Below are 16,967 nucleotides of genomic sequence, written 5' to 3'. Positions count from 1 at the left end.
ACTATGCAAGACCAAGCCTCCAAGATCCAACAAAACGGCGTAAGTTCGTATTACTATGGATGAAAGCGAAACGACGGGTAAAGGAGATCATTATTTGTGGGGAAGGTGTGAGAATAACAGTAAACCCAGAAGTAAAGACATAGACAGTACGACAGACGTGGGTTGTTGGCAAGTGTGGAGACGGGGCAGGGGCGGCGGAGTGATCAGATGAGGTTAGAGTGCTTTCCAGGTCCCTGGCCTTATGCCACGGGCTACCCTGTACTGCTGACAACAGATATTGTGGAGAGAAAAGCAGAAGGAAAAAACCGCGAAAAGAAATATACACAAAAGGATGCGAATAAGAGATCATGGGTCAAGGAAAGTGAAGATCATAATGATATTATAGGTAGAGATATAGGGCAGAATGGTCCATGAACATTAGAGGATGCCAATCAAACGCAAGCCAGAAATAGTTCTGTCTTGCGCTGTCACCGGAAGTCTTTCTCATTCATTTCAGGCCGCATAACGTCTGCTTCTGAATGTTGAAGTTCAATTGAATGCCCGTTACCGTGTATCGACGCCCCGTCAGCTCGAAGTACGTCCGCCGGGGTTTCAGGCCTTGACGACGCCAATGCAGATGATGTGGCAGTGGCCGTAGAAATGAGCTGTTGGTTGTGCGGATAGTATGATCGTCGCTGCATCTTCTTGGAATCATATGTCGTAAATCTGTAGAGGTTGAAAATCTTCGTTCAAAATAGTTTAGTATGGGGGCGTACTGTTCTTCCATCTGCTTCATCTCTGCGGTAAGGTTATCCTGGTTCGCTTTCCGTTGTTTAGCCTTCAAGGGATTGTCTTCAAGAAGAAGTTCCTCCAACTCATGCGATGCATCAAAATTCGCTTTTTTGCTCTGAACGAGTAATTAATCAATCGAGTTACTTCGTAGGTTGAATGATAGCTGACATACATCGGGCACGAAGGGCGGGACTTGTTCCTTGCTTTCAAGTGTCTCCCAGTCAATCGTCTTGAACCACGGATGGGCTTGAAGTTCTCGAAAGCCTTCGCCATTCGGTTTGCAGCCTAGACGCTTGCTGGTATCTCGCTCCAGTAGCTGTAGGGGCGTTTGATATCAACACGAGTACAAAAAAAAAAGAGATGTGAAGATCCTCACCCCTTTCAAAATAAGCATTCCACTACGACTACATTTCTTCTCGGCGTCCTCAGGCCATTTGAGAGGATCCTTTGTAATACTGTGTGTAAGGTCGCTGTTTGTCCGACCTCTGAATGGCCTGCGACCGAATATTAGTTCGTAGGCGCAGACACCCAGTGACCACCAGTCTATGTGACAGGTATAACCCCGTTTGGTCAAGATTCTACGGGTGCTAAAGTCAATCTTGTCCGCATCAAGAGGGAAGAGACTAACTCAGGTGCCATGTATGCCATGGAGCCAGCAACGCCGGTTAACCGGCGTTCACCAAAGTGGACAGCGATGTTGAAATCAGTGAGATGTGCATTCCCTCGTTCATCCAAAAGTATGTTATCAGGTTTAATGTCCCTGTGTAACCGGAGAACAATCAATACAAGATGATTCAAAGCTAGGACGGACGCACCGATGCATTATCCCAGCCTCATGTAAGAACGTCAACGCTGAAGATAACTGTGCGACATAGAATCGTACAACCTCCTCAGATAAAGAACCCAGACGTTCCAAATGGACTTGCGAGAAGGGAAGAATAAGAATGGTTGATAACATGGCTACGTTCTACTCACATCGAAGATCACCCCCCAGCATTAGATCCAGCACAAAGAAACAATTTTCGTCATCTTGGAAAGCGTATCTCAAGTTCACAATGAACGGGTGATCAACCTGAAAAAGGGGAAGTCCCGTAAAATTCCGTTCACGGCCCACGGTCAATTTGGAATCTTACTTCCTCCAGGAGACGTCGCTCTTGGATAACATTGGGAACAGCTTTCATCTTGACACATTTCGCCTTGTTGATGTATTTTAGGGCATATAGATCTCGAGTTTGTTTATGTTGAACAACGCGGACCTGATAAAAATGGTTAACGGAAAACGAGTGATGGGATTGTTCAAGCACACTCACTTTCCCAAAGGCACCTTTGCCCACACATCTCAAGAGTACAAAATGGAACAAATTCACCTCCCCATCAAAGTCGACAGGCTATAGTAGAGTTTCAGTGAGAGTAATGCCTTGATGACAATGGCGAGTACGCACCGCGGGTCGACAACAAACTGCACCCATTACAAAATCGTTGAAAGTCGTGAAAAGATCAAGAAAGGCCAGGGATACCAAAGCACCAGTGAGGGTAAATTCCTTTCCAATCTGCGAAGATGAGCCGGGATGATGTGAACGAGAAGGGCGGTCGTCTCGAGGGATTCGAGGGAAGCGGGTTTGGGAAAGTAAGGGGAAAAGTGACTAATAAACCAAAAGACACCTTAACACCCCCACCTTACAGTATGTGACGTGTCACATCCGTTGTGATGGGTACCTTTTTTCATGGCCGTCTTTGCTGACTTCGTTCGACCACTGGTTCTCTCTGGGCCGTCTGGTGTGGGGAAAAGCACTCTACTTCAGCGTCTTTTCGCTGAATTTCCCGAAAAATTTGGCTTCAGCGTCTCGCGTCGGTGTTATACTCCACCCATCTTGCGCAAGTTCTCTGATCACGGCATTAGACACGACCCGCTCCCCAAGGCCAGGGGAGGTGAATGGAAAACAATATCACTTTGTTACTCGCGAAAGATTCCTCGAACTTCTTAAACACGACGCTTTCATCGAACACGCCGAATTTTCCGGAAACTTCTATGGCACTAGCTTCCAAACTGTTCGTGAAGTGGAAGGACAAGGGAGACGATGCATCCTTGACATAGAGGCGCAAGTGAGTGTCAAGTCCTCTTTTAGCCTATCGTTGACTAAGTGAGACCCTAGGGTGTTCGCCAGATCAAAGCAACCAACTTGAATGCTGTTTATTGTTTTATCTCGCCACCTTCCATGACGGCTTTACGGGACCGCCTACAAGAACGAGGTACAGAAAGTGACACTTCCGTTCAAAAGCGTCTCGCAATAGCGTCGAAGGAAATAGAATACGCGAAGGAACCTCAAGTCCACGACGTGGTTATTGTGAACGACGACGTCAACCGAGCGTACGAACTCCTTAAAAGGCTCGCATTAGGAGAGAAAATTATTGGGGATTGTTTACCTCCCTTCGACAAATGATACCACCACATTCAAAACGATACCCAGAAAGTGGAGAGTTGTGTTTATGATGGGTAGAATTGTCCGAGCCATTCCTCAACGGTACCGGGGAGTCAGTTGTTCCCTACGTATGTAGGTAGAAGCTATGGACATATGTACTGCAGTCCACGCCAGTCACCACCGTTCACAGCAATCTGTCTGTCTATCCAATCAACGTACTACCCAAATTGCTGCCTGGAGGTCCGTTGAACCTAGGCTTTTAACAAGAAAAGTTCGAATTTGACTGAAACGTCACATTGTTAACCATCAGATGCGACGCCGAAATGGCCGAGCTCATCGGCTAGCACTTATTATTATTAGATTAGGAATACATACGCTGACAAAACGGTTTTCTTACCCAACAAACACGACCATCGGATCGTAACCGGCCCAACTCAGGTATAAGTACTACCGAGACCGCTTGAGCTTCTTGCAACCTTCTGTTATGGCATTTGAGCCTTTCTGTCACGACGCCGAAGGCTGGAAAACCGTCTCCTTGCTGAGGAGTTTCGATCTCACTCCCTGTTTTGAGGAGGGTATATTACTGTCGGCCTTGTATGCCGTTGTCACCGTCACCGCGATTTCTCGTTCTATCTTTGCTGGACGTCAGGATGCATTAGAAAGGACGAATAAAAGCCGCTGGATATTGCGAGGAAAACTTGTGAGCAAATGCTGGTTACTTGATTTTTGTTCACTGCTCATTTTCACCCTGTAGACTCTCCTAGTCCTCGCGTTCGGTATCAGTATTGCCAACTTCTCGAGCGTTCTCTACCTTTCTCTACGCGTACCTGTACTCCAGTCTTACATTTTGGAAGCCGTCTCGTTGCTAGCCATACTGTGCTTGACCTACGTCAATCATATACATACACGGCGGTCATCGAGTATCATCCTGATATATTGGCCATTACACACTATCTTCCTCAGCATTTGGACAAGAACCGCCCTTTCAACCCACCCCAGTCATTTGTTCCTTACTCTTCCTCTCAAATGGACAATTGGAGGCCTCGGGTTAATGTCTTTTGTCCTCGAGTCTATCGGGTCAGAGCTCGATATCAGACCAAAAGATGGTGTTTATCAAGAGCACCCGACGCTGACAGCCAATATCTACAGTATATGGGTCGGTGTCTCACATTATGTTCTGCCCTTCACGTCGTATCTGAATCATTCCATAGTCTTTCGGATGGATGACCCCGCTGATGAAACGAGGTGCAACACAATACATCGTTGAGGAAGACCTCCCCAATATTTCACCCAAGGACGAGTGCGTCAAACTAGAAAAACGCTTGCGGCAAGCACTCAAAAAACAGTACGTTTCAATATAACCTGATAGATACTTTTATGAAGGACCGCTGATAATTCAACAGTCCACTTTGGCGGGCACTCTTTGTTGCTTACGGGAAAACATATGGTTCTGCTGCCTTGCTCAAGTTCTCACAGGACGCTCTAGCCTTTGCACAACCTCAACTACTTCGTATGCTCCTCGTGTACATTTCTCGATATCAAAGCGTTCGTTTGTTGGGTGCCGCAGAGAAGCCAAGTCCGCTCGAAGGGTTCTCCATCGCTTTTTTGATGTTCTTAGCTTCTACAGCACAGACCGTGCTCCTGAATCAGGTAGGTACATTGGTTCGGCAACTTTTAGTTATCAGATCTAACACTCAAGGCGAACAGTACTTCCAAAGAGCCTTCGTAACAGGGTCAGTTTGTCGAGTCCTCGCCTTCGGAATATATTTAACGGCTTTGACAGAATGCGAATTCGTGCTGGGCTTGTATCGGTAATTTATGACAAGGCACTCAAATTATCCAATGACGAGATGGGACGTGCCACTGGCGATATCGTCAATTTGATGAGCGTTGATGCTACACGATTGTGATTAGGCTTTGTTCTCAATCTGTTTGCGCACTGACGGCACTATTTAGGCAAGACTTTTGTCAGTTTGGACTTATAGGCATATCTGGACCGTTCCAGATCACTTTAGCGTTCATCAGTCTTTATAACTTGCTAGGGTGGCCTGCGTTTATTGGGGTTGCCATCATGATTCTCTCCGTCCCACTCAATACCAGTATGCCTTACCTTTTTATCCAATTTTTGCTTACCGGTTTTCATCGTTAATTTAGCCATGGCACGCATTCTCAAGAAGATGCAGAAAAAGCAGATGGGTAATCGCGACAAGCGCACTCGGTTGATGAGCGAATTACTCGCTAATATCAAAAGGTTCCTCTTTTCGCTATGTCGTGCAGTTGGTTTGGCCAAGGAGCTCACTGATGATCGTGATTAGCATCAAGCTTTACGCTTGGGAATTCACCTTTATGCGCAAAATTATTGAAGTGCGAAACAACCAAGAGCTGGTCATGCTCAAGAAAATTGGACTCCTCACTTCAGCCAACAGCATGCTTTGGAATGGTGTCCCCCTGTTGGTGGCCTTCAGCTCGTTCGCTGTGGCCGCAGCGACGAGTGACAAACCTTTAACTTCAGATGTTATATTCCCTGCCATCACTTTGTTCCTCCTTCTATCATTCCCATTGGCCATGTTTGCCCAGGTTACGTCGAACATCATCGAAGCCGTTGTCTCTCTGCAACGCATCTCTCAATTCCTCAAGGCAGATGAACTGCAGGACGATGCTCGAAAGGTCGAGGAGAAATCACAACTAAAGAAGGGAGACGAGGTAAGAATAGTGCTTGCTTCGAAGATGGAAGTACTGACATGTCTCTTGGTTTCGATAGGTTGTGTCAATCAAAGCAGGCGAGTTCAGCTGGTCCAAGACCGTTGCGAACCCCACTTTGGAAGACATCAATATGACCGTTCGCAAGGGCGAGCTCGTTGGGGTTCTGGGTAGAGTAGGGAGCGGTAAAGTGAGCCGCCTTCTCAATGGGTTGGTTTATTTACTAATGTCCCCTGCTTCCAGTCGAGTTTGCTTTCAGCGATTCTTGGAGACATGACTCGGACAGAGGGCGAAGTCAAAGTTTACGGGAACATTAGTTATGCTTCTCAGAATCAATGGTGATTCAACATTCTCAAGCCACCGCTGACGCTAATCCTACCCGAAGGATCCTTTCTGCAACCGTTCGACAGAACATCTTATTCTTCCACGAGTATGACGAGACCTTTTACAATTTGGTTATCGAAGGTAAACCAACCGTACTCTTGGGATTTACGCGTTCTAGACATCAGCTTTACAGCATGTGCACTTGGTCCTGATTTAGTGTTACTACCCAATGGAGATGCTACGGAAGTCGGAGAGAAGGGTAAGTTGTACCACTCGTTTCCCACTCTTCAACTTGTTCTAACTCTCTACTCTAGGTATCACAGTAAGCTCTTTGGCCCCACTGCCTTGTAACCTTCTTCACACCTGGTTCTTCACAGCTGAGTGGTGGACAACGCGCTAGAATAGCTCTGGCTCGAGCGGTGTACGCGAGGGCAGACTTGGTGCTATTGGATGACTGTCTGGCTGCGGTCGATAGTCATGTTGCTCGCCACATTTTCGATCGGGTCATCGGTCCCAACGGGATACTCGCCACGAAGGCGCGGATACTTGTACGTATAATGGCTTTCAACTCGCTGGTTCAATGTGTCTAATCAATCTATTTCTAGGTCACCAACAGTGTTTCATTTCTGTCACAATTTGATCAGCTATTATTCGTTCGCCGGGGCATCATCTTGGAGCGGGGAAACTATACCTCTCTCATGGAGGATAGTGAGGGTGAGTTTGCAAAACTTGTGTAAGTGTACTGTCTCCCATTCCGTCACTTGCTCAACCACTCTTCAGACGCGGAAGTGGAAATACTTCGTCCGGTTCCTCTACTCCCTATCCAAAACGCAGTAGTGGTAGCGCAACTCCTGTCGAAGCTGAATTGCTTCAGGACAAATCACTCGAGTCTTCTCTTCTTTCGGAGAAACTCCGTCGCAAAGGAAGCTTTGGAAAGGCTACCGCTGCAGCTCCAGAACCCCTTCGCCAGCAAACTTCGGTTGGACTCAGTCAAGAACATAGAGAACAGGGAACGGTTAAATCGAATGTATACGGAGAATACATCAAGGCGGCATCTAAAACTGCGTCATTTGCCTTCGTTATGTTGTCCATTGCTTCGCAAACCATCAATGTATTAGCGAATCTGGTGCTCAGGAGCTGGGGGGAGCATAACAGGGAAGAGGGTAGCAACGAAGGCATGTTCAGATATCTACTACTTTATGGAGTTTGCTCGTTGTCGTCGGTTCTGTGTAGTGGAGGCTCTGCGATCTTGGTTTGGGTATATTGTTCGATTCGGAGTGCACAGAGGCTGCATGGTAAGTTTTTGTTTCACCCAGATTCTAATGCAGGATTGATATACTGGGAACCAGACACAATGCTGGATGCTTTGATCCGAGCCCCATTGGGATACTTTGAAATCACTCCTACAGGAAGGTATGTCGTGGATGGCATGGTTTGACTAAAGCGAGCATTGATTGATACGAACAGGCTCCTTAACCTATTCACCCGTGACATCTATGTCGTCGACCAAGTCTTGGCCAGGATGTTTGGCAACCTTGTGCGAACAATGGCTTCTACTCTATTGATCATCGTGGTCATAGGAGCGAACTTCCCGGCTTTCTTATTGTCGATTATCCCTCTTTCATGGTTCTACTTAAGAGTAATGAGGTACGTTCTCGCCGACGATTAGAGCATCGAATCAAGCATTGATGTCTTTCCCGCATTACAGGTACTACTTGGCCACCTCTAGGGAACTCAAGCGTCTCGATTCGGTTTCTCGATCACCCATTTTCGCGTGGTTTGGCGAAAGTTTAGCTGGCCTCGGTACTGTCCGTGCCTTCGGAATGCAAACCCTATTTCAGACGGTCAATCACCGGCGGGTGGATCGCAACCAGATTTGTTACCTGAGTAGTATTAGCGTTAATCGCTGGTTATCATTAAGGCTCGAGTTTGTTGGGGGTCTTATCATCTTTACTGTGGTATGCCTTGCTGTGGTCCAACTTATTACCACTGGCGTTGATGCAGGGTTGGTTGGATTGGTGTACGTGGAGTCTGTCATGCCAAAAATGTAGATTCTCACTCCGCTTTCATAGGTTGTCATATGCGCTCAACGCCACGTCTTCGCTGAACTGGGTCGTCCGATCTGCCAGCGAAGTGGAGCAAAACATGGTTGCGGTCGAAAGAATTCTGCACCAAATTGAGCTTCCAAGCGAAGCTCCGCTAGAGCTGCCGGAAAGACCCACAGAACCCTGGCCGACTAAAGGAGAAATTGTGTTTAATAACTACTCTACCAAGTATCGTCAAGAATTGGACTTGGTGTTGAGAAATTTGTCTTTCACAATCGTACGTATCGGTTGATCCCAAGCGCCCAACGCCTGAATTGACATCTGTCTCTGTAGAAAGGCGGGGAGCGCCTTGGAATTTGCGGTCGGACCGGGGCTGGAAAGTCTTCCATCGTCCAGTCGATTTTCAGGATCATAGAACCAGTCGAAGGTACAATATTGATAGATGGAGTGGACATCACCAAGCTTGGGCTTCACGAATTGCGTTCAGGTTGTTCGACGGTCCCCCAACATCCAGAACTATATGAAGGGACAATTAGAGAAAATGTGGACCCAGTCGGGCAGTATTCGGATGCTGAGATCTGGGCCGCACTCGAGCAGGTTGGATTGTACGTTACTTTTTTTGAGCCGTAAACTGATATTCGTTGCCAAGGCCCACCTCCGAGAGTTTATATCGTCTGTGGGCGGTTTAGACACAGCGGTCCGAGAGGGTGGGTCGTCACTGTCCGCAGGACAACGTCAGTTGATTTGCTTCGCCAGAGCAATAATAAAGAAGGTATATTTCTCTCTGTTGCTTTTATCCGATCGGTCCTTACTCCTTTCCTCGTAGGCTAAGATCCTCATACTGGATGAAGGTAGGCTTGCAAGGCCTTCGTTCGGATGAAGACTCATGTTGAGCTCGAACACAGCGACCTCTGCCGTCGACCTTGAGACCGACCACGCCATTCAATCAATTATTAGGTCACTGACTGACGTAACTGTCATTACAATAGCCCACAGGCTCAACACGGTGATGGATTACGATCGTATTCTTGTAATGGATTCAGGCACGGTATGTAGCGCTGGCATACTAAAAATCATCGGACTCAACACTCAGCTGCAGGTCGCCGAACTGGACACTCCTCAAGCTTTGTTGGCGAACAAAGACTCGGTATTCTACTCTTTAGCCAGCGAGACAGGGTTGACGACTTGAAGCTCAGTCGAACTCCGAAGTAAAGTAAAGTAGTACATAATATAATTGCAATGGAAACAGGCTATGACGCCAAATTTTCTTGTTACCGATTCCGAGTCAGCCGAATGATCCCCTTGTGTGCTTTGGAGCAGGAAGTCCCAACTCTCCCTCTACCGTTATGGAGGTTAAGAAAGGCTCAAATTCGCTCTCAGAAAATCCTCCGAAAGAGCAAGACGAAGCTCATCTTTCCTCTCCTCGCGACCACGACCACTCTGACAGCGATTCTACGGCCACCAATTCCTCAGATTTCAACTGGGACGAAGATGAGGAAGATGTGGGTCGCGCTGGCACAGAAAAGGCGAAGGCTAAACGTGGAAGAGCAGTATATCTTGCATTTATGAAGCTTGCCAGGCCTGTTCGAGTCTTCCTCTTGGGTTTCTTGGGATGTGCTCTGTGTATTGCACCCCTCCTTATTGTGCAGTTTTTGTTCAAAGAGACGACTATGTATCCTCATGTATTTATGTGGTCGCTCTGGATCTCCATTATATGGGTTGCAGGGTGTCTGACATACGTGCTCGTCGATGGAATTCCTCGCATGGTCATATCTCTCGTTGTTTTGTTTGGAGGTCAAGTCGAACGGTTGAAAATACAGTTGGAGGTACGTGCGTTGCTTCTCAGATGTAGGGCTGATCCTGACCTACCTTTCTAGCTGACTTTGGCTGTTTCTCCTTGGCTCAAATTAGCGTTGGACATATCGTGGGGTTGGATCGCCTTGTCTGTCTTGCGACATGTGTACAAACCACCAGGAAATTATTGGACAATCGTTAATCGTGTCATGCAGGCCCTATTCTCTGCTGGTGTCATCTTCCTCGTTGAAAAGCTTTTCCTTCAATTTGTCGCCATTAATTTCCACGAGAAGGCCCTAGCAGATAGACTGGCAGAGAACCGTATCGGGCTAAGGGCTCTTGACAGACTGTCCAACGCCACTCCAGTAGTTACGGCCAGAAGACCGAATGCCAGAAGGGGCCACAAAGGCCCTGGCGATTCTGTCGACTTTACTCTGCTCGCCATACCAAAAACCCCGAGGGACGGAACAAGCAGCATGGACCAGTCGCCTTCAGATTCACATGCACATCATAAGAAGAACGCGAGGGCGGATAAAAAAAGTAGACAGAAGGCTGTAACGTCCGTTATAATTGACCAGGTATGATGGAATAACCTCTTTGCAGTTCACTTCAATAATTGTTTGGTGACTTTAGCTTAGTGGTGCCATAGGACAAGTCGCTTTGAAAAACTCGCGTTTCAATCGTGAGGCTGACGTTGGTGGTCTACACTCAGCCCGACGACTTGCTCGTAAATTGTTCAGCACCCTCAGTGATGTGCACCCACCTAGATCGCATCTTATTGTCGAAGGCCCGTATTATATCCTCCGTCCACATCCACTCTCTAAAGCCTCTTCCAATAGATTTCTACCCTTACTTCCGTTCCACAGCCGAAGCCCACGAAGCCTTCCGAGTCTTTGACAAAGACGGCAACGGCGACATCTCCAAAAGAGAAATGAGAGATGCGGTGCAGCGGATCTACCGCGAACGCAAGGCTCTCGTCGCCAGTCTGAAAGACGTTGGGTCTGCCGTAGCCAAGTTGGACGCGGTACTGGCCGTTTTGGCGCTCTTGATCATCGTGTTTGTGTGTCTCCTGATATTCTCGAGAAATAATACGCTCGCTTCGTTGGTGCCTTTGGCCACGGTTGTACTCGGGTTTTCATTCATCTTTGGGCGTTCCGCGCAGACATTGTTCGAATCGGTGAGAATAATTCGCTTGTTTCAATTGAGGATGTTGGATTCACCGTTCATTCTCTTAGCTCATCTTCATTTTCTCAACCCATGTCTTTGACGTTGGAGACCTCGTTATCATAGACGATCAGACTCTTGAGGTTAAGGAATTTGGACTGTTTTCTACGACTTTTCGACGGGTGGACGGCCAAGAAATTGTTGCACCTAATGCCCTCCTTGCTAACGCGAAAACGATTCATAATCTGAGGCGCAGTGGTTCAATGTAGGTCCTTTATTCGATAGCTAGTGCTTGCCTGTCTAAAAAAAGTACGAACAGGTTTGAGACAACTACTATCATGGTTTCATACAAGACTCCGTTGGAAACCATAGAAGAGTTGAAGGGCCGTGTCAATCAATACGTTGCGGACAATAGTAGGGAGTGGGCAAGTGCTGCAGTAAACATCGACAAGATGGAATACCAGAATGCTATTCATTTGATTATCGCCATGGAACGTGAGTTTTTTTTCCCCTTTCGTAAAAGATGGCCTGTAAACTTCCTTCTTTTATTGCAGACCGTCCCAACTGGCAAGATTGGGGGGCTAGATGGGCGCGTCGAACGGCTTTCATGCGAAATCTCAAATGTGTTCTCGAAGATCTGGATATCCGCTACACGATGCCCGTACAGCCTGTGTTAATGCCTAGAGGAGGATTTGGTGGCGGCGGCGGACCGAACCCCAGCTCCTCGATACCATTAGGCACAACTCCAACGTCAGGACCGATGTTGGGAAACGCTGGATCGTTTCAGGGATCAGACCATTTGAGAGCGCCCGGTCGAGGGTTCAGGACCGATGTTGGGCCTCTCTGAGGTTGGAACCGGAACCTGAAGTTGAATTTCAGACAATAATTGCATGTAGTTGAAGCAGTCACATTTCTTCATGCGTTGTTTGACCCGTATCTAATTCCTTTTTCACTCACAAAGGGGAAGGAACATTATTCCCATGAAGAATGATGAACTGAAGGTTGCGGTTCCAGGGAAGTGTGCAGATACTATAGGACGGTAATGTGTACAAATACAATTGATCCACTATAAACAGTCCTTAAATCAGCGTTAAATAGTATGGAGACCTAACTGGGGCGAATATTAGTCCCAACGGGAGTATTCAGCCAATTCATATTCTGCAACCCATTACTCGGGTTCAATTGGGGGGATAAGCCGAAATGGTTGTACAAATGAATGCTGCAAGTCCGTGCATTTTCACGTCGTTGAACAAACCAGCTACCTGCATCGCATGGCACGGCTAAAGGTTGAGCAATGATACCATTCTCCCGCGCAACCCTGACCGCTTGTACTAGCTCATCTACCTCCGCTTCGGAATCCAATTCGTCCAGATTCTCGCGTTGATTCTCTGCAGCATTTTCAGCGCGTACCGCTGCTGCTGCTGCCGCGGCAGCCTTCTTTGCAGCCTTCTTTGCCGCCGAACTCCCTGATTTCTTGCTGGTAGGATCTAAACCGGCCGCTATAGCTGCCTCTTCTGCAAGCCTCTTCTTCTCTAACTTTTCTTTCTCCCTCTTCTCCTTTCTCTCGGCTTTAGTTTCCTTCTTGACGGGTTCGACAAAGTTAGGATTATGTTCACGCTGCCAATCGAGCAGCAGCTCGTCGTATGGACGAGAACGACCTTGAACGGCTCGTTTGGCGCCCATGGAGTGAGATTTACAAGTGAGGGAACGCGAACAGGGAAGATTCTTGTCATTGATGACTCCGCACTGCTTGTCATAGTCAACTGGACCTTTGAGGCGACCTTTTGTGACCTTGGGAGTTGGCTTATTCTTCTTCTTCGGCGGTTGAGAGGGATCAATTAGTTCGGGAGAGGCCTTGCGTTTCTTGCCTTTCTTATCTGGATTTCAATTTATAGAGATTAAATTGAAGAAGGAGAATATGACGACAATGGTGTTGTTCACCTTCCCCGTCAACACTTGCAGCCGCAGCCGCCTTTCCCTTGACTTTTCCTCCGCGGAGCTGTGTGCAATTGACTGTTGATGCAAAGGTCAATCCGATCCATGCACAAGTGGTTAGTCTATTCACCAGAATGATCGACGACTGCAGAACGAAGTATAGGTTTGTGGCATTCTTTACAGCGAACTACTCCGATGTCGGAAGTGGAAACTAGGGGCTGTGCACCGAAGAGCTTCATATGGGGTGCAGGGAGCCATGCAGATGGCGGATTGAGTGAAGATGATGAATCGTTGACAGGCTCCGGGGAAGCAGAGGAGAGGGCATCCCAATCGAAGGACTGAGGCGGCTGTGGTGCAACACCTTTTAACTTGAGCTTCAATGTCATGGTCGAGTGTCAAGGATTGTCACGCGTCACACGCATGGCCTATTGACGATGCCCTCTCGTGGCCGTTGATAGAGCTCTCATCCCGGACTGGGCCAAAATCGGATTTTTATTACCCCATTTGGACATTTTTCGGTAATTTGGCACGAGACCTCCAGCAGGTCATTTTTCGGTGGTTAAGGGCATGAAACCTAGTACAGCACAGAAAATGAGAAAACAAGTACTGTCCACTTTTTTTTTGTCCGTTTCTCACTATTATTGGTCTCAAATAACGAACCGTGCCGCCTAAGTGGCGCCTGTCCCGGACATCGTGGCTTTGCTTCTTGTTCTGATCCTTCAAAATCTTCTCAGCAATGGCAATGAGTTGGGTGATGGCGATGTAAGACCTCTGGGTATTCTGCACACACCTCAGCCGTCAGTTTGAAAGACCATGTTGGGCTTTTCGGTGTTTTGGCATGATACCTCCAGGTGGGGAGCCGTTTTTCGGTGATCTGGTGGTGTTTTGGCATGACACATATAGGCCAATTTCGGTCAAAAATTCGGTGTTTTGGATGAGGCTCTACCGGGATTATCAGGGGGCCGAACGTTGAACGTTGAAGTCGTGAAGGTATCACACAAGAGCTATCGCTATCGCGGTGTTTTACTTTGGTTTAGATACCGGAGTCACATTAGTGGCGTAGATAGCCAAAGGTATTGTTTATCATTGTCAAGCAATTGCAAAGAATTCTTGACGTTGAGCAACTCCCAACGCGTGAAATAGATATGTAGCAGGAAAGATAACTAGTACATGTACGATGAGAAGGAGTATGTACCAAACCGCAAGGAGGAAAGAACAAAAGTAGTAGCGCTCTCTTGAGTGCTCACATGTAAAAGTCCGGTTTTCTGGCGTTGATACCGTACTCAGCGAGAGCAGCACTCAAGTCATCCATAGTCAAAGTAGTCCGTGTACGATCCTACGAGTTGAAAATATGAGGACGAGGAGAAAGTGAGAAAATTTACTGTCCTGACCTTCACACCACCGAATGGTTGATTCCGGGTACGACCACCTGCAGCATTCGTCCGTATCCGAGCATGTTGATATGCATCAGCAGCAATGTCTGAGACAAATTTCTGTGCTGCAAGGGAAAGAAGTCGTTTCCTAGTGAATGAATATGATTAGACGTATCAAACGGCGGAGCTGTCGCGGAAATGGGCATACAATCGCACATCCTCGCATTCGAATCCGACCCTTTGTAAATAGTAATCTGTGACCTCGTTGGGAATCTATGACACGCTCAGGATGAATAGGAAGGGAGGAGAAAAGGATTCTACGCACAAGGGGTTCATAGTCGTCCAACATGAGAAGAAACTCTGCTAGTGTACGATCTTTCTTAGCGTCCTCCGCATTCTGTCGAGACTGGTTCTGAGTTGATTGGGAGGTAGAAGTAGATGGGTAGGACGCGTTGACGTCTGAAGATAGAGGATATGCAAATTGCTGAGGAGGTTGTTGTTGCTGTTGGGACATGGTCAGAATCTTTTTTGTTTGGGCTTTATTTGGCTGACCTGAATAAAAACGCGGTCGCTCACTCGCTCATTTTCTCGCGCCTTCCTTCTCTTTCCTTCTGCATCTCATTTTCAGGTGGGTACATAGGATTTTCTTTCCTTCATTTCTTCGTATGATGTTTGAGGCATTTGGCTTTATGCAGTTTCCAGGAAGCTGCGGTGCAGAAACTTATCTCAGCTACCTTCGGGCCAAGCCCGCTTTTCTGACTTTTTTTTTCCGAATTGCCCTTTTGTTTTTAGTCCGAGTCTAAATGATCTCTTGCAGGTGGTCCAATCTTGTTGTACACGAAGCTTCCAGTAATAAACGCATCTTGTCCGTTTTCTTTGGCGATATTATTACTGTCTAGCTAATGTCTGGTATGATCATGATGACCTTTGAACGCTCTTCGAGGTCTCATTTGTAGATATGCTGATATATAGATAGAAGGGAATGAACGTTAATGAACACTTACCTTTGTCTGATAATGCAGTCGTTAGCAATTTAGCACAGCCAAGTACAGATGCATGACGGGCCGCTAATGTTTGGCGGCCGGTTTGTTTCGAAACTGGGAACTTCTTCTCCATCATCATGTCGACGCTGATACCCTCAAGAATCCTCCGTTCCTTACCAATTAGAACCAGGTCAGTTACAACGATTTATGTCCCGCGACCAAGATGCCTGTCGACTAGCCGTTCAAATCCAAATTCTTTGGACTCGAATTTCCGTTCAGACCACTCGGCCCACCACGGTGTTGGGCGCAAAATTTTTTTAGCTGTCACGGTCCTTACTACTCTATCAGCATATGCAATTGGCTCGTTGTTCCCTCCTTCTCCCATCCGTTTACTTTTTCCCCGTCCGGGACCACCACCTTCTGAACCCAACTCCGAGGAATCGAAGGCTTATGTAGAAGATCTCGAGAAGCAGATGCTTTCCTTACCACTACTCGAAGAGATGCGCAAAGCTCCTGACGCGAGGGAATGGTACGAAGCGCGCCCGTACAAATATTTCGACGAAGAACGACGAGTGAACAATTTAACGGCGGGAGCTTTGAGAGGTCCCGGGAAGCTCGCTCTCCCTCCACTCGTTCGGGCGCGATGGGACGAGAAAAAGAGTCTATTTATCATCCATGTCGGACGGGGACTATGTGGACATGATGGAATAGTTCATGGAGGGTTATTGGCGACATTGTTGGATGAGATGTTGGCGAGGACGGTGAGAAAAATGTGTGGTATCGGCTCTCGCCCTTTGCTTGAACTTTGTTTAAAGGCGATCAACAATCTTCCGGAGAAGATCGGTGTTACAGCGAAACTTTCCGTCAACTATCGCGCACCGACAAAGGCTGATCAAGTATGTTTCCGTGGTGCCAGGATTTTCCTACCTACTGACCTTTTGCAGTTCATCGTGGTGCGGACTGAACTCCTCGACGTCCAAGGCCGTAAAGCAGACGTCAAAGGCAGGATAGAAGATCTCAATGGTACCTTGTTGGTCGAGGCAACGTAAGCCGTCATCTTTCATTCCACAAGACTCCAACAACGGTCTTTCCTTAGCGCCACCTTCGTCCAACCGCGTTACGCTAAACTTCTCAGTAAAGCCGCTATCAAGCAAGTAATGGGTGCACCACCCAGCGACGAACACGCGCCTGTAGTCCATCTTGCTGATGGTGAAGATTTAAAGGCACTGAAGGGTCAAGATAAACAGCCTGATGGCAAACATTGAGTCAATATTTCTTATGGTTATAAGTACTTAGAGTAGGGGTGATATCATTAATATACTCTGAGATTGTGTAGAGTAGTTGCAGAACAAGGTGGTAGATCATAATGAACATAATTGTACGTACATACTCGATATTGAGGGGAGATGCAAATGTGGGAGTCAGTATGATACAATGGTGATGCAAATAATGAACAGG

The 16,967-nt window shown here is 47.3% G+C and overlaps 8 protein-coding genes across 8 annotated transcripts; 4 read left to right on the top strand and 4 right to left on the bottom strand.

Annotated features, from left to right (window-relative positions):
• Position 1: 1 nt before the first annotated feature.
• E1B28_007531 (uncharacterized protein) lies at positions 2 to 349 on the bottom strand (the record flags this gene model as incomplete). Its single annotated transcript, XM_043152276.1, has 1 exon — positions 2 to 349. One exon carries the CDS (start codon positions 347 to 349, stop codon positions 2 to 4), a length of 348 nt encoding a protein of 115 aa, XP_043010362.1.
• A 118-nt stretch (positions 350 to 467) lies between these two features.
• On the bottom strand, positions 468 to 2,421 carry E1B28_007530 (uncharacterized protein; the record flags this gene model as incomplete). The annotated part of the gene is made up of 9 exons (XM_043152275.1): positions 2,214 to 2,421; positions 2,082 to 2,159; positions 1,747 to 2,027; positions 1,587 to 1,692; positions 1,400 to 1,531; positions 1,148 to 1,349; positions 944 to 1,087; positions 756 to 886; positions 468 to 705 (listed from the first exon to the last, which is right to left on the bottom strand). The coding sequence occupies exons 3-9, from the start codon at positions 1,766 to 1,768 to the stop codon at positions 468 to 470; spliced, it is 975 nt and encodes a 324-aa protein (XP_043010361.1). The 5' UTR covers positions 1,769 to 2,027; positions 2,082 to 2,159; positions 2,214 to 2,421.
• On the top strand, positions 2,422 to 3,446 carry E1B28_007529 (uncharacterized protein). The gene is made up of 3 exons (XM_043152274.1): positions 2,422 to 2,619; positions 2,672 to 2,874; positions 2,925 to 3,446. Exons 1-3 carry the CDS (start codon positions 2,496 to 2,498, stop codon positions 3,210 to 3,212), a joined length of 615 nt encoding a protein of 204 aa, XP_043010360.1. The 5' UTR covers positions 2,422 to 2,495; the 3' UTR covers positions 3,213 to 3,446.
• A 142-nt stretch (positions 3,447 to 3,588) lies between these two features.
• Positions 3,589 to 9,449, top strand: E1B28_007528 (uncharacterized protein; the record flags this gene model as incomplete). Its single annotated transcript, XM_043152273.1, has 26 exons — positions 3,589 to 3,891; positions 3,946 to 4,347; positions 4,403 to 4,536; positions 4,595 to 4,841; positions 4,899 to 4,924; positions 4,975 to 5,097; positions 5,148 to 5,290; positions 5,346 to 5,442; positions 5,507 to 5,894; positions 5,953 to 6,081; positions 6,135 to 6,229; positions 6,277 to 6,356; positions 6,409 to 6,474; positions 6,530 to 6,537; positions 6,593 to 6,763; positions 6,821 to 6,948; positions 6,996 to 7,510; positions 7,565 to 7,628; positions 7,683 to 7,862; positions 7,924 to 8,235; positions 8,288 to 8,537; positions 8,594 to 8,857; positions 8,910 to 9,032; positions 9,087 to 9,111; positions 9,166 to 9,308; positions 9,360 to 9,449. The coding sequence occupies exons 1-26, from the start codon at positions 3,676 to 3,678 to the stop codon at positions 9,447 to 9,449; spliced, it is 4,419 nt and encodes a 1,472-aa protein (XP_043010359.1). The 5' UTR covers positions 3,589 to 3,675.
• A 157-nt stretch (positions 9,450 to 9,606) lies between these two features.
• On the top strand, positions 9,607 to 12,065 carry E1B28_007527 (uncharacterized protein; the record flags this gene model as incomplete). Its single annotated transcript, XM_043152272.1, has 7 exons — positions 9,607 to 10,086; positions 10,138 to 10,632; positions 10,688 to 10,841; positions 10,894 to 11,231; positions 11,290 to 11,483; positions 11,538 to 11,713; positions 11,773 to 12,065. The coding sequence occupies 7 exons, from the start codon at positions 9,607 to 9,609 to the stop codon at positions 12,063 to 12,065; spliced, it is 2,130 nt and encodes a 709-aa protein (XP_043010358.1).
• A 231-nt stretch (positions 12,066 to 12,296) lies between these two features.
• On the bottom strand, positions 12,297 to 13,560 carry E1B28_007526 (uncharacterized protein). The gene is made up of 3 exons (XM_043152271.1): positions 13,284 to 13,560; positions 13,160 to 13,231; positions 12,297 to 13,095 (listed from the first exon to the last, which is right to left on the bottom strand). Exons 1-3 carry the CDS (start codon positions 13,537 to 13,539, stop codon positions 12,326 to 12,328), a joined length of 1,098 nt encoding a protein of 365 aa, XP_043010357.1. The 5' UTR covers positions 13,540 to 13,560; the 3' UTR covers positions 12,297 to 12,325.
• Positions 13,561 to 14,209: 649 nt separating this feature from the next.
• Positions 14,210 to 15,054, bottom strand: E1B28_007525 (uncharacterized protein). Its single transcript, XM_043152270.1, has 4 exons — positions 14,852 to 15,054; positions 14,735 to 14,799; positions 14,545 to 14,674; positions 14,210 to 14,489 (listed from the first exon to the last, which is right to left on the bottom strand). The coding sequence occupies exons 1-4, from the start codon at positions 15,038 to 15,040 to the stop codon at positions 14,397 to 14,399; spliced, it is 477 nt and encodes a 158-aa protein (XP_043010356.1). The 5' UTR covers positions 15,041 to 15,054; the 3' UTR covers positions 14,210 to 14,396.
• A 29-nt stretch (positions 15,055 to 15,083) lies between these two features.
• E1B28_007524 (uncharacterized protein) lies at positions 15,084 to 16,896 on the top strand. The gene is made up of 5 exons (XM_043152269.1): positions 15,084 to 15,154; positions 15,344 to 16,270; positions 16,325 to 16,405; positions 16,454 to 16,554; positions 16,606 to 16,896. The coding sequence occupies exons 2-5, from the start codon at positions 15,647 to 15,649 to the stop codon at positions 16,772 to 16,774; spliced, it is 975 nt and encodes a 324-aa protein (XP_043010355.1). The 5' UTR covers positions 15,084 to 15,154; positions 15,344 to 15,646; the 3' UTR covers positions 16,775 to 16,896.
• The last annotated feature ends 71 nt before the right edge of the window (positions 16,897 to 16,967 follow it).

This window comes from Marasmius oreades, chromosome 4 (genome assembly GCF_018924745.1).
Source record: "Marasmius oreades isolate 03SP1 chromosome 4, whole genome shotgun sequence".
Taxonomy (NCBI): Eukaryota; Fungi; Basidiomycota; class Agaricomycetes; order Agaricales; family Marasmiaceae; genus Marasmius; species Marasmius oreades.
The sequence above is the reverse complement of the archived record's forward strand: the minus strand, read 5'-3'. Positions and strand labels throughout refer to the sequence as shown.

Coding starts and splice junctions, on each gene's coding strand:
- E1B28_007529 (XM_043152274.1), top strand. CDS start 2,496: ATGGCCGTCTTTGCTGACTTCGTTCGACCACTGGTTCTCTCTGGGCCG. Junction 2,620..2,671: donor ATTTGGCTTCAGCGTCTCGC/GTCGGTGTTATA, acceptor TCACGGCATTAG/ACACGACCCGCTCCCCAAGG. Junction 2,875..2,924: donor TCCTTGACATAGAGGCGCAA/GTGAGTGTCAAG, acceptor GTGAGACCCTAG/GGTGTTCGCCAGATCAAAGC.
- E1B28_007526 (XM_043152271.1), bottom strand. CDS start 13,539: ATGACATTGAAGCTCAAGTTAAAAGGTGTTGCACCACAGCCGCCTCAG. Junction 13,232..13,283: donor TGCAGTCGTCGATCATTCTG/GTGAATAGACTA, acceptor TTGCATCAACAG/TCAATTGCACACAGCTCCGC. Junction 13,096..13,159: donor TGCAAGTGTTGACGGGGAAG/GTGAACAACACC, acceptor ATTGAAATCCAG/ATAAGAAAGGCAAGAAACGC.
- E1B28_007525 (XM_043152270.1), bottom strand. CDS start 15,040: ATGTCCCAACAGCAACAACAACCTCCTCAGCAATTTGCATATCCTCTA. Junction 14,675..14,734: donor GAATGCGAGGATGTGCGATT/GTATGCCCATTT, acceptor TTCATTCACTAG/GAAACGACTTCTTTCCCTTG. Junction 14,490..14,544: donor AACCATTCGGTGGTGTGAAG/GTCAGGACAGTA, acceptor TTCAACTCGTAG/GATCGTACACGGACTACTTT.
- E1B28_007524 (XM_043152269.1), top strand. CDS start 15,647: ATGTCGACGCTGATACCCTCAAGAATCCTCCGTTCCTTACCAATTAGA. Junction 16,271..16,324: donor ATGAGATGTTGGCGAGGACG/GTGAGAAAAATG, acceptor CTTTGTTTAAAG/GCGATCAACAATCTTCCGGA. Junction 16,406..16,453: donor CACCGACAAAGGCTGATCAA/GTATGTTTCCGT, acceptor GACCTTTTGCAG/TTCATCGTGGTGCGGACTGA.